The 13845-nt window shown below is 41.4% G+C and overlaps 1 protein-coding gene across 1 annotated transcript in view; it reads right to left on the bottom strand.

Moving 5' to 3' along the window:
• Positions 1–13263, bottom strand: part of LOC137282650 (protein FAM124A-like) — a 48937-nt gene extending 35674 nt beyond the window's left edge. Inside the window, exon 1 of the mRNA XM_067814437.1 lies at positions 12827–13263. Coding sequence (XP_067670538.1) covers positions 12827–12906 — 80 coding nt within the window. The 5' untranslated portion in view covers positions 12907–13263. The remainder of the gene's footprint in view (positions 1–12826) is intronic.
• Positions 13264–13845: the final 582 nt, after the last annotated feature.

Raw genomic sequence — 13845 nt, 5'->3', positions numbered from 1 at the left:
TGAGTGGGTTGATTGATCTGTGGAAGTTACAGTTTGATTGATCATGAACTATACAGACATTGTGTAGTTACCACAATTGTAAATTATTTCTGAAATATTTCCCGTAGTCATTGACATGGTCAAATATATACCCTAGGTGCACATTACCGGCTGTAACATGAACTTGTAAGCCCGCCATGTAACTAGCAAGCAGCGGGCCACCGGGCAGACGCTATTTCATACACTGCCGGAAGCGGAAACGACATATCCATCTTGAGCGTGATTTTTATAACATATGCGTTGGAATTCTTTTTATGAAAACTGTCCGGAAGGCGAGGTTTCCGGATATCTGGGGTTCGGGTATGTGTGGTCTATGACATCGGTCTGAAAATAATCGACCAGATTATCCAGTGAACAATATCATGAGCACCAAATCTACGCAGCCAGGATACGATTGTCTCGGTATCGCTCTCACAAAAAATAGCAAAGTTAACTGAACAATGCGATATTGTAGCCATTTGTTGCATTGTTTGAATATTTTTCTTATTCACCCAACCCAACTTTAAATCAAACTATGCAGCGTTGTCGCATTGTCGCTTCACATGAGATGTGTACAAAACCTTCAAAATGCGCTATAATGTTGCACAATGAACGTGGCGCGACAAAATGACTATGTCCCTTCTGGGATTCCATAGGATAGTTGCTATTATAATGAACTGCGTCACAATCAGGGTTTCGAATTGAAGGGACCAAACAATGATAAGATTTCATTAGGTCTTAGATAAGGATCCATTATAAAAGGTGGCTTGGTATCTCAGTGGTCTAGCACTGGAATATCGGCATTAGTCTCGTTTCTATCAAATAGTGTTGTACGCTCACGCACGTACATACACGCACATTATTTCAATTTTATAATCTTGAGTGCAGCACATTCACCTCACCTCACCTAAATTAAATAAGAAGAGTTCACTTAACAGCAACTGAACTCGTAAGCTCTGACTCACCACCAAATGTATCATCACTCAAAGTAGGATTCGCTTGGGAATCTCTTTGCGCATGTCAACAAAGCTGGGTATGTTTAAACACTAAAAGAATGAGTTGGTTCTTGATTTTTTCACTTTTTACTCTTGACTGCTCCTTCACCAAGTAATGACCACTTGGGCTAGAACGTGACACAAAGGTGTGACATTTGGCACACTGGTACGAAAAGGATTGTAAAAACACAGGTAAACAGCGCGGATTTACCACCCTTTGAAGGCGGATTTAAACTCATTGTAGTCTTACTGCGCATGTACAAACGTTGCGGCTTTGCAATTTTCGCAAGCTGTTGTTTGAGCTTCGGGCAAGTTTTGCGAGTTATTGGAAAGGTCAAAGAATGGGATTCGTGGGTTTTTCAGTTTCCAGTTCAAACATGAAAATGTAAAGCATATCAAATGTAATAACTGCCATATTCGGGGCATTGCGTTTCTGTATAAACTGGTCGATTTGTTCATTCTGTTTGTTGTGCTACGACGCAATCACTTTGTTTTTTCATTTATATCCCGGTGGATTATAAAACCCAGTGATTGATATCATGATCAAAGATTTACCGATCTCGTTTGTCGCCTTTGTTGACACACCATCGTGTTCCAATTAACAAGTCCATGCTCCTGCTGTTGATCACTGGATTGTCTTGTCCACAATCGATTATTTACAGACTGCCGCCATGTAGCTAGAATATTGGTGAGTGCGGGTGTAAAACTTAACTCACTCACTCGTTAATCGCCTTTTACCAGCCTGCTGTTGTTACAGTATATACGGTAAGTAATAACGTCGGAAAGTACGGTGTAATACCTGTCACTGATAACAGGATATCCAGCAAGTGGAAGTCAGCTCTCCTTAATATAATGTAAGAACAACAGTCGGTCGTTGTTATGTAGATATCGTCAAGACGTGTCTTTTGACTTGTCGGCGTGTACGGTTTGATAAAAAAAGATCTTCCGATTATTTTTCAGTCTGAACCCAGACGTGGAAATTCTCCAATTGAAGTTTGATACTGATTAACCCACGTTTTTAATTAAAGCAGATACTCCGAGGGAAGATACGGATCGAGGGTCTGAGCGGTGTCCTACCCCTATTTTATGAATATCTATGGGCGGTTTCTAATAAACAGTTTTATTTTCAATGAGATATAAACTGAACAAATTCGGATTGAATTTTAATTGTATAATGTGCACAGAACAGCCACAACTTAAAATCTGCGACGCCTACAATGCCCGCTTTATCATATATTCAATTACAAAGACGCAGTGAGGACATTGACGCTGTACACTGACGTTTGCGTTATGTCGACTGACCAATGAACAAGGACTTCAACATCGATTGCCAAATTCTCCTTTCGTAGATAACAATCCAGTTTGCATACTCTCATTGTTAAACCAATCCCCCTCAGCAATGCGTGAGATAACGATACGATCATAATGACTATCGCCATATGCATGACCGTATCCCATCACCAGCCATGTTCGCAGTTTGTAATGTTCAAACATTTAAACCATATCATTGGCTTAATGGGCATTTCAACACACGTTCAACCTCCTTGCAGCGTCACGCTGTGCGCCTGAGACCTGACGCACCCTGAGGGACATCGTGTTCAACATGTCGCCTCGTCGTGACGATAACATTAGAACACTTGACCCTCAACCTGGTCAGTCAGGCGTGGCGCTTTATTGAATTTAATTGCCCAATTTCAAGGCAAAACGTCAGAGACTGCTGGTACGATTAATCCCATTTAAGGTAATAATGAGGTCTAAGGTTGACTGTGAGACCGGTTGATGCCTTATTTAACAGAACTGTGTCTTAGATTAAAAAAATGTCAATAGAACTAAATGGACATTGTGCGAATCTGTTTTGCATAAGGTGAATATATGCTTAAAAATAAACGACTGGTGATTTAACCCACAAAATGCGATTATGAAATAAATATATTTTGAAGTGGAGCTGTTATGTTTATGGCACTGATGTCGTATTTGAGTTCGTAGCTGCGTAAATAAATCTGTACAGTATAACTGTACTTAAGAGGGCAGGGAGCATTACACTCGACGAACGCTCATGAGAAAGATTGCCGTGATTAATGACAAGATGGCGTAATTATTACATATAAATTCTTAGATAAACAAAGTATTTTCAGTGCAGAGCTATGCTATCTGTAAAACTTTCGCTGATAAACTGAGTCTGGAACATGTCTGAAATTGAAGTATCGGATCCTGTTCCAGAATTGAGATGCAAAACTTTAGCAGAATGTTTATGACGAAACAATATGCTTCTTGCGGATCTAGCATAACTGAATAGCTGTAACATTGTTTCTAAATCTGTGGCTGCAGTTAAATGTTCAGTTTCAACCTCTGTTGAAGATTCATCTATTCCGTATTATAAACAAGATGTTATGGCGGTGTTACAAGTGTGAACATAAACGTCCGTCCCCGTGAAATATACCTGAAGATGGCAATTCAGGCAAGACTTTCAAAGATTCTTTGTCAAAAGGTTTATTCGTCGGTACAACACTATTCCACGAGTGAGTGAGTGAGTTTAGAATTTTTTGCAGCTTTTAGAAATATTCCAGCAATGTCACGGAAGGAAACCCCAGTTATATCACGCGGGGAAGCGAACCCGAGTGTTCGGCGTGACGAACGAACGCTTTAACCACAAGGCACAGCCGCCTCCATTATTTCATGAATGTTTACTTACACTTTCTAAACTTGTCACAAGTCCAGAAAAAAGGACAAACGGTGTGCCCATTTTTGGAATTCTTCATGCATAAATATATACCAGTATACACGGAGATAAGACATTGTCACACCTACAGCGTCGGGGGCGTTTCAAACATCTCTGTCAAACTGTGTATGTCAAACACTCTGTATGGCAAAATCTCACATATGGCATTGTCCATATTCTGCCTCAAGCTGTGGGTACACATGATCACAAGGGACTGACTGGGAAGTCAACAGTGATATAAACATAGGCCTAGAAAACACACAGGGATATATACACAGGCTTGCAGTACACCTATATATAACATTCCAGTTATGAGCAAACATAGCCTTCCTATAGTCGTCTCAATAGCGACATGGCCGCCCTTGGCTGACCAGGTGGATTGACCAGACTGGCCAGAGCGAGGTCGACATTGATCATAAACACTTTGCCCACCGGAACTGAATTCCTTCTGAGTGGATTATCAATGGACTTTGCAAATGGAGCAAGAATGTTTATAAAGTTTGTGTAAATATTGTTAAGGCAGACTTTTACTGACCTCGTGTCACCAGGGTGAGACAACGAGTGTTGAACAAAGGTGACTGAAGGGTAGTGACTGGGTAGAACGTGGTGTGTCAACATGGAGGTGGGTGGTCATCGCGGGGGTAGGGGTGGGGGGTTGTGTGGGAGAAAGGAGAGGTATTCGGTGTCGCAGTGGTACCAGTGATCACGAATGTTTGATCTCATTTTGGGATGGTTAAATGTGTATTAGCGTTTGTTGGAAACAAAGGACATAGCTTCTTTTTTAACCGTCACCTACACGGTGGAATGGCGGGCTTCTATAACTAATTAAAATTCAAAACCAATAGGACATGTGATGAAGTCGCACTTATCATGTGGAATTGATGCACAATTTGCTCTAGATTGTGTAAGTTCGAACTTTCAATAGTCTTCCATCATGTTGCTCACTGAGCAAGCGTACTCCAGTAAACTGTGTTGTGTTGTGATGTTGTGGAACGGAGGGGTTAGGAGAAACGCCGCTTTTAGCAATATTCCAGCAATATCATAACAGGGAACACCAGAAATGTTCTTCACACATTGTACCCATGTTGTTTTTGTTTTTGTTGCTGTTTTTGGTGGTGGTGATGATGATGATGATGATGATGATGATGATGATGATGATTGACGGTGATGATGGCACAACAGCATGGGTGCATGTACTGATGGTTTGCTGTGATTTATATATCATTGTTATTGAGTGAGCTTGCTTTTACGCCGCACTCAGCAATATTCCAGCTGTATGGCGGATGTAACAGTGTTGAGACAGCTCTGATTGTGTCAGGGTAGAGTCAAATAGTGAATGAGTTTAGTTTTAGGCCGCACCTAGCAATATTCCAGCTATATGGCAGCGGTCTGTACATAACTGAGTCTGGACTAGACAATAAAGTGATCAACAGTATGATCGGCGCAATTGGAAACTGATGACATGCCAGCCTGACCACCCCATAAATAAATAATATCATCCGGATAATCCAGTGATTGATAGTGCGAACAACGATCCACACCGTCGGGTACAAGATTACCCCCTGTCCACACAGTGAGGGCGGTGTGGCTGCTTACTGGTTAAAGCGTTCGCGCGTCACGCCAAGGACCCGGGTTCGATTCCCCACACACAATGTGTGTAGCCTATTTCTGGTGTCCTCCGCCGTGGTATTGCTGGGACATTGCTAATAAGCGGCGTAAAACCACACTCACTCACTATCATCAAAGTCATCACCAGCCATGGGCCACCCAATCCACTGCCTTTCCCTTCACTAGCATAAAGATCTCTCAAGAAGACCACAGGGGCGTCAGTTTCAAACGAGAGATAAAACTTAGGAATACAAAAAGACTTAAATCACACCAAGGTCATAAAACACGAAAATCGACCAACAGCATGCAAAACGTGCACACACGATTCAAGGCCACAGCAGTAGTCCCCGAAGGGATTACCACCCACCACCGAACTCCTTCACAGTGCTTCAATAATATGTCTGCGTGGAGTTTGACAAACACCGAAATCGCCTAAAATGATTCTCGATGTTCTGGCGAATCTTCGCAATGGACTACATCCCATGCCATACGCAAACATTCTTCCTTCCCTTTGTCAATCCTTCCCTCACTCTTTAAGAAGTATTTAGCAAGATTACATCAGATCAACGATGTTTCAGTTGCCAATAAGACCTGAGCTTAGCATTAGAGGCTGAATAACTGGGAATCAGTGTGAAGGACGTGTCGACGATTTTGCGATGGATTAGACACATGTACGTTGTCCTGCTGTCGTAGAGATGTCAAGCGTCCTTGCTGCATATTACTCCTCGACGGAGACGTGCTATCGAACACACTTAAGTGCTAATTTGTGTTCAACAGCTCAAGAGCTTCTCCGTATCTTGCGCCTCAAGTGTGTTGCTATCCCTCACAGTCGAACGATACGGTTGGTATTTGCATGATACGGTTGGTATTTGAACGATAACCTTCAACCACCGCCTGAGAAGTCAACACATTGTCTTGTAACAGTTTTGACATTATCTCAAGCTCTTTAGATACTAAACTAGGTTGGATTAAAGTTTTGTGATAGCCTATCTTCCTCTCGCAACGTTCCTCCATCACCGAACTTCATATCTGACGATTCTGAACCACAAATGGCTGATAAATGCTGCCCGTACATCTTGTGGCGGGAAAACTCGCCGGGATGTCAAGCATTTTGCTGTTTGATGAAACTGTACGATGATGTGATAACACATGTTTGAAAAGGTTTGCAAAGATGTGATAAAAACACGGGTAATGCTTGTTGAGAATAACGATTCAATTCATTTGAATTGCCTCCGCAAATAGACCTGTTGCTCAAAAGCGCCATGTGTTGAACATACTCGGTGAACAGACAAGCCGTGTTTAGGAAATTGTACAACCACAAAGATCGCAGTCTTCGTGGTAAAGGGGGTGAACAGCGTGCTATTATCCGCGATCTATAATGTATAGCTTTCAACCCACTATTGTATTCGTCTTGTAACGTTACGGGTATACGTCAGCTGGTCCACGTGGAGCTCAAGCAGGTGGCTCGTGCAGGGTCATGAGCGCACGTGCTGGGGCGTGAGTAAACGAAATAATGATTGACGGGGTTGTCATTATTGGTTTTGGCTATTGTGCGTTGAAATTGATATGGTTTGACGTGGATGCCCATGAAAGATTGAGTGGTGTAGCTAAAAGTGAAAATGTTGTAATTTCACGATCTTGAACAGATGTAATATGCGAACAACATAATTACAGAAGGTATTTGAGGAAAGGTATTGTGTTTTTAAGTTAACCTTACTTATGCAGTATGGTTTATTTCGGAAGTCAGGGTTAGGAAATTACGGAATTACAGGGTTTACGGAAATGTACAAGTGACAAATAGCACTGCATTAGAACACTGCTTTGATTATATTCATATCTTTGAAACGTCTGAAGATATATAATATCGTACAGTAGTTTGTTTTAATATCCAATATTGCATCTTACATCTTACATTCGTAGTTTCTTGTCCTTTTCAAGTTTTAAACAAATACCATGAACTTGTATATGATTTTAGAACATTTTATTTCAAATGTAAATTTGCTTGACATTTGAATCGTGAATTTACTTTCTTCGTTCATTACAGTATTAATAAACGTAATTTGAGTTTGATAATATAACGATGATTAAAAAATGTGGGTTGAAAGAGAAATATTCTAGGGAAAGGGCCAATGGTCGACTTACATTGACATTTGATGATTTGATTAACTTTCATCGTTCGTCATGTCTATTTCATTACCCTACTCATAACCGTAATTTGGTGCTGATAATAAAACAGGGAGGGTTGAAATAGGAGATTAAAGGGTGAGGGCTGCTTAACGTAAAGTCGTTTATCGCTACTGACCAGTGTCTTGCCAAAGAATGACCCATGACAATCCCTAGTAACCTTGAGACGCTGCGGTTCATAACAAACCTCTTTACCTTGGGTAGATTTACCTCAGTTGTAACCGGGCATCAAAACCGATCGCCTAAGCGTCTCTGTCCACTGAATAAAATTGGTATCGGTCCTTTATTTGGCTCGACTTCAGACAGACGATTAGCAGTTGGCGACTATTGCCAAATAATTTCAGCGATTGACCTGCCCTAGGAATAGAGCTCAATCTTCAATAAACCGAGTTCGCCTTGAAGGATAAAATCAAAAGTATTTCAGGTAAAATAAACAATTGGTCGACAAGCATCCTGGCCAAGCGATCGGTATTCCGGGATCGGTTGACGAATACGCAAGATCTCGAGACAGGGAAGTACCGATATCCTGATTTGAAGTACAGCTCTTTACATAAGGAAATCTGAGAATATTAGATGCTTGACATGAATTATGCATGGCAGAACTTCAAAGCAGATCTCCACCTGACCTTCAACTTCCTGACTCGATGATATTGTTTCACGATGAATTTCATGAAATGACACTGGTTTTGGGAGTTCTCGGGTAAAATTGTGATCACGGAAATTTGATATGACGAACAGGCAGCAGAAAACATGTTGTCGGAATCTGTGGCTTTCAGAGTTGATAGCACGACATTTAAATTCAAAATAAATCTGCCAAGAGTTTTATTTCACATGAGTGGTTTTATACCGCTTTTAGCTATATCCCGGCAATGTCACCGCGGTGACACCAGAAATTGTCTCCACCCATGTGACGGTATCGAACACGGATCTTCGGCGTGACGGGCGGACGCTTTAACCACCAGCCCCTATACACATGTACAACAGATAAGGTTTAAAAAGCTGAGAGTAGCTTCCTTTCTTGACTAACAAGATCTCTCTAAAAGGCAAAGCTCCTTGGTGTCTATTTCCTGTTCGCTCGTCACGCCGAGGACCCGGGTTTGATTCCTCACATGGGTGCAAAGTGTAAAGCCCATGCGTGGTGTCTCCTGCATTGGTATTATGGAATATTGCTAAAAGCAGCGTAAAACCAAACTCACTCACTCACTCACTCACTTTACTTCCCGTCTACGTCTACGGCAAAGGACTTTGTTTACTGATGCGCGTAACCAAGTCACATCGTTTAAGTGAGTGACTTGGGTTCGGCACCAGTGTTAACACGTTTCAAGTTGTCATTTGAAATGCTGGATGGCAATACAAAGAAGACGAGTTTACACACAATCAGCAAGTTTCTTAAAGACTAAACAAATTTGCATTCAGTGCCGAGTCCTGACTACTTTTAAGGGACCTTTGTAATGCTTATGATCTTGAACAATGCAACTCACCATCATTAAGGATCATTGTAGTTACGCTATGAAAGGTGTGAAATCTATTTGTTGTTTCGGTCGCATTTGACAATAGTTATAGCAGAGTTTATGAAGGGGGTATGTAAATAGTCGACTCGTGGCCATGCAATCTAGTGATTGACATCATGAGCGGCGGTATTTAGTGTCACGCATATTTGTTTCCACGCATGTTTATCGTAGGAGTGATTGGGATTTACGCTGCCTTTAGCAATATTCCAGCAATATTTCAGCAATATCCCGGCGGGATATTGTATTTGTGAGAGGAGAGTAACGAGTCCGGCAAGTCAGGCTTGTTGACTTAGTTCATTCTTGTCACAACATAATCGCGATGGCCGCTAGTTGAATAATAACATACTGATCCTATTTATATGTGTAGTCGAATATTCTCGAGAGCAACCGTCAAAGATATAAAAGAAACACACACACACACACACACACACACACACACACACACACACACACACACACACATCCCTCAGCTGGAGCCCAGACAATATAGACTTCATTGAATGCTATACGGAACATATACTCGGCACAGTACTCGTCCGAACGGTGTCCTGGAGAATTGGGACACACATGCATTGTTTACAGACCCACACATACCTACTCAAGAATGGACGTTTCAGTGTGATGGTTATTAAACATCAAACCCCCATCCCACCCCCAATACACGCGCGCACTCGTACAAACACCACACATCAAATTTAAATGGAAATAACCAATAAAAACGTCGATATTCAAGTCTGGCGTTGTTTTCTGTACATAATGACCCAACAGTTACAATGTGGTCTTGTGTACGAACTTGATGTACACTGAACCCCGATAATTATGATGAATAATTTCTGGTCATTTTAAAAAGATTGTCTACAAAATTAATGACAACCAACATATATATCCATGACCCCACACACCTTCATGGGTTTTTTTTGTTTTCAATTTGTCTACAGAATAAATGACAACCAACATATCCGTGGCCTCACACACCTTCATGTTTTTTTTTTCAATTAATACGTGTGCAAACGCGCTTCCTGTTCATTACGTGTCGTGCTGGTATTAATCAAGAGTGACAGGTATATCAAGTACAACGTTTACCTGTCAATCAGTGTCAGGCACGAAATAGATTACATTCATCACCAGGTGTAACTAAATACACATTAAATTAGTGTGTTTAATAACTTATACACGTTGAGCGTTCGATTAAGAGGAGCAAAAATGAACACAAGTGATTGATAACGGAGGTAGAATCTACGCCGAACCGCGGCATCCGTTGCCATAAAGAAGTTGTCTATCCATAAAAAAGGTTCCTTCTCTTCATCATACCAGCTTCTAAATGCCTCTTTGGAAGTCGATGAAGACTTGTTTGGTGAAGATATCACCATCTGCACCGGAACGTGGCATTTACACCAAAGGGGAACTGAAATCCTTATGTATACCGGTGCTCATTGATACCGCGACATCTTAACTTGCACTTAAAGAGATCGTATGCGTTTAATCGACCATATGGTCCATTTCCGCACCTTGATTAATCGATTGTGTAAACTGGGGAACGGGGAAAGAGGCTCCACTTACCGAGTCAACTTTTTATGTAATTGGAATTCGAAAGAATTATTGTCAAATGGGATTATGTCTGTTTCTTAACCAGCTCTCATTCCCGCAACAGTTTGTAAGAAATCTTTAAGTGGGTGAAAGGAAATGTGTTCAACGAAGATTGAGGAAAGACGTTAATGTGCCACCATATGACCTCGTCATGTTTGAATTGTAACTTTGTACCGAAAATATTGATTTTCAAAGATATGACGTGAGCAGTTGTACGTAATCAACTTTAAATTTTAAAGTAAGACAAAGTATATCAAAGTGAGAGAGTGAGTGAGTATAGTTTTATGCCGTTTTTCAGCAGTCTTCCTGTAATATCACGGCAGGAAATGCCATAAATTGGCTTGACACATCGAATCCGGGTCTTCGGCGTGACGAGGGACGCTTTAATCACTAGGCTTCCGTATTTTTAAGTACTGACAGCACCAGAAAGTTGCTTATGGGTGAAATATCGCTCAGTTAAAATATCGCTCAGTTAGAGCTGCTTTCAGTTCGAAATGAAACACCATACAGAAAAGTAGAAAGTAGAGTTTCTTTGTCCCAAGTGTTTCCGTCCGGTACAATTACTTTATAATCCCTGTTTGCATTATCGAGTGTAACAGTTTCCACTACTTTTGTAAGCACGGGGTGGTGCCATATATGGTATAAGAAACAGCTGGTTGTAAGCCGTCACGATTTGTCCTAGATAAGTGGGTTGGACTGTATGTTATCTAGTGTGGCTGGGGATACCAGGTAAATAGCACTTACGTAACAAGGCAATCAGAGTCATGTCATAGACACGTACCACGAATGGTCGTGGACATGCATAGTAACCCGATACATTATACTTATCCACGTGTGGTTGTGACTGAGTGAGAATAGTTTTACGCCGCATCTCGCAAAATTCTGACAATGCCACAATGAACAGATATAAAATGACATATCATGCCGAGGTTGGAATCGAACCCGGGACTTAACGGGTCTGTCGAACGCTTTGTCCATGGGACTACTGTACTACTAGGCGTTTGGAGATCGTTCACTTTTCTAGAAATGGGCGACACATATTATGCCAATATGGAAATAGAAACCCAGGCCTGAACATGTCGGTTCAGTTTTATTCGAAATACAAATAGATTAGGAAATTTCTTATTGGTGTGCGTGAGTTGAGTTTGTAGCCACTGTGAGCAATATTCCAGCAATATCACGACAGGGGACCCCAGGGGGCCTACGTGGCAACATCTTACTGGAATAGACCCGTGAAGGTCCCGGGGTAGAATAGGCCTTCAGCAACCCATGCTTGCCATAAAAGGCGACTATGCTTGTCGTAAGAGGCGACTAACGGGATCGGGTGGCCAGGCTGGCTGACTTGGTTGACACATATCATCGGTTCCCAATTGCGCAGATCGATGCTCATGTTGTTGATCACTGGATTGTCTGGTCCAGACTCGATTATTTACAGATCGCCGCCATACAGCTGGGATATTGCTGAGTGCGGCGTAAAACTAAACTCACTCACCTACTCTTACTGGAATAGAGCAGAGCAGTATACGTTCTGCTTTCAAATTATCAATGTTACAGGTGTTGCTAGATAACGTTACCTGTATTACAACGACAACGTTGTAAGCAGCGTCGCTGTGTAGACGTCGTGGTTTTGCAGCTATATATAATAGTTCTGTTGTTAGGGCCCACCGAAATTAATATTAGACGTGCGATATATCTTAACCTGCGAATATTGAAGTTTGCATGGTAGCCACGCAAACTACATTTGGGGGAATAATTCTGACGTCTCGCATATCATAGCACAGTGTTATAATTGAATTTTCGAATTCATACTGTTTTTTACTGTTTATATTTTACTATTTATACTGTTTTTATAAAAAAAACTTTGTCGCTCATTTGAATTTTAAAATAGATTGTGCATGGTGTTTATGAACATCTCTCTCATTAATTCTACGTCTCTCGTTCTAAAATGATAGTACTTTTGCGTCTCTCAAATTACGTACCGCCCGTATTATAAATTTATGATTATTTATGAAAATATAGATATTTCCCTATTTTCCAATATTCATAATTAAAATGACAGTACTTGAAAATATCAGCACACTGCAATATCAACAGTATATTGCAGTTTCTGGAATTAATTCATTTCTGTAAGTGTCTGAAGTAAATGTACTTTATGCAGCATTACAATCACGAGTTTAGAACAGGATACGACGTAAACACAGTACCTGTAGTCCCAGAAAGGAAAGTTCCGCTGTTCCGCCGTCTGTTTCTTGTGGCCATAAGTCCGTTGTAGGTACGTCTCCATGCTTGTCTCACGACTACACGGGTACGAGGGAATATCCGAGAGGTTATTGATGCGTCAACAGGTATATGTTTAGATCACCGCTGTCACCGTCTACATAACGACTTTTTAAGTGTGTCACACTTTCAATAACGGTCACGCAATCCTGTCACAGATTGTCACTTGTAGGTAAAACGTTCCACTCCAAACTTCACAACGTATATACATTTAAATCCATATGAAATAAAATGGCGTCGTCTACCAATGCGAGTCATACAAGTTATCGCAGCCCTTCCATATCGACACTGTCCGTCTCTTAACCGACATAATCTGAACAAGGCGATCTCGCTCCGCACTGCTTGGCGAATAGGGCTCGCTCAATGAAGGATTAACAGCCAGGACGCTACCAACAGTGAACTGATCTTCTAAACTCCACACACTGTTTGAATTCTCTCATACCTTATCTCCTCACCGCTGAGCTCCATACAGAACCACACAGGTAAGCTGAAAAGGGTTAGGGGTAAACAAAGCCCACCTTGGACTGTGACGTGAATGGTGGGCTATGCACAATGAGACGGGGGTTAGGTGGAGCGAGGGTTGTCAGAGCGTGTACCTTAATGCCGTATTAATCTGGCTATGTGCCAATAGTTTATGTATAACTACTACCAATAAAGAATGCCTTGACACCTACTGAGGTTGACTAGGGTTAATAACGAATGCAAGCTCTGGAACAAAGCCGCGCTATATGACAATAACCCGTAATGACTGGGAATAAACGAAATCCGTATTTTGGTAAGTGTTTCGAGAAAAAGCTAGATTGTATCTAGTATTAATACGTTTGTTTAAGTATGTTGTATTGATCTGTGCTGACATCGTGTGGCGAACTGTCAGACCTGGATAGGGAGCTGAGCTGACAGCCCAGCTAATCACAACTCTCTCCTGCCGGGAGATTTATTTATTTTC

The sequence above is a fragment of the Haliotis asinina genome, chromosome 4 (genome assembly GCF_037392515.1).
Source record: "Haliotis asinina isolate JCU_RB_2024 chromosome 4, JCU_Hal_asi_v2, whole genome shotgun sequence".
NCBI classification, from domain to species: domain Eukaryota; kingdom Metazoa; phylum Mollusca; class Gastropoda; order Lepetellida; family Haliotidae; genus Haliotis; species Haliotis asinina.
This window is presented reverse-complemented; position numbering and strand designations above follow the sequence as displayed.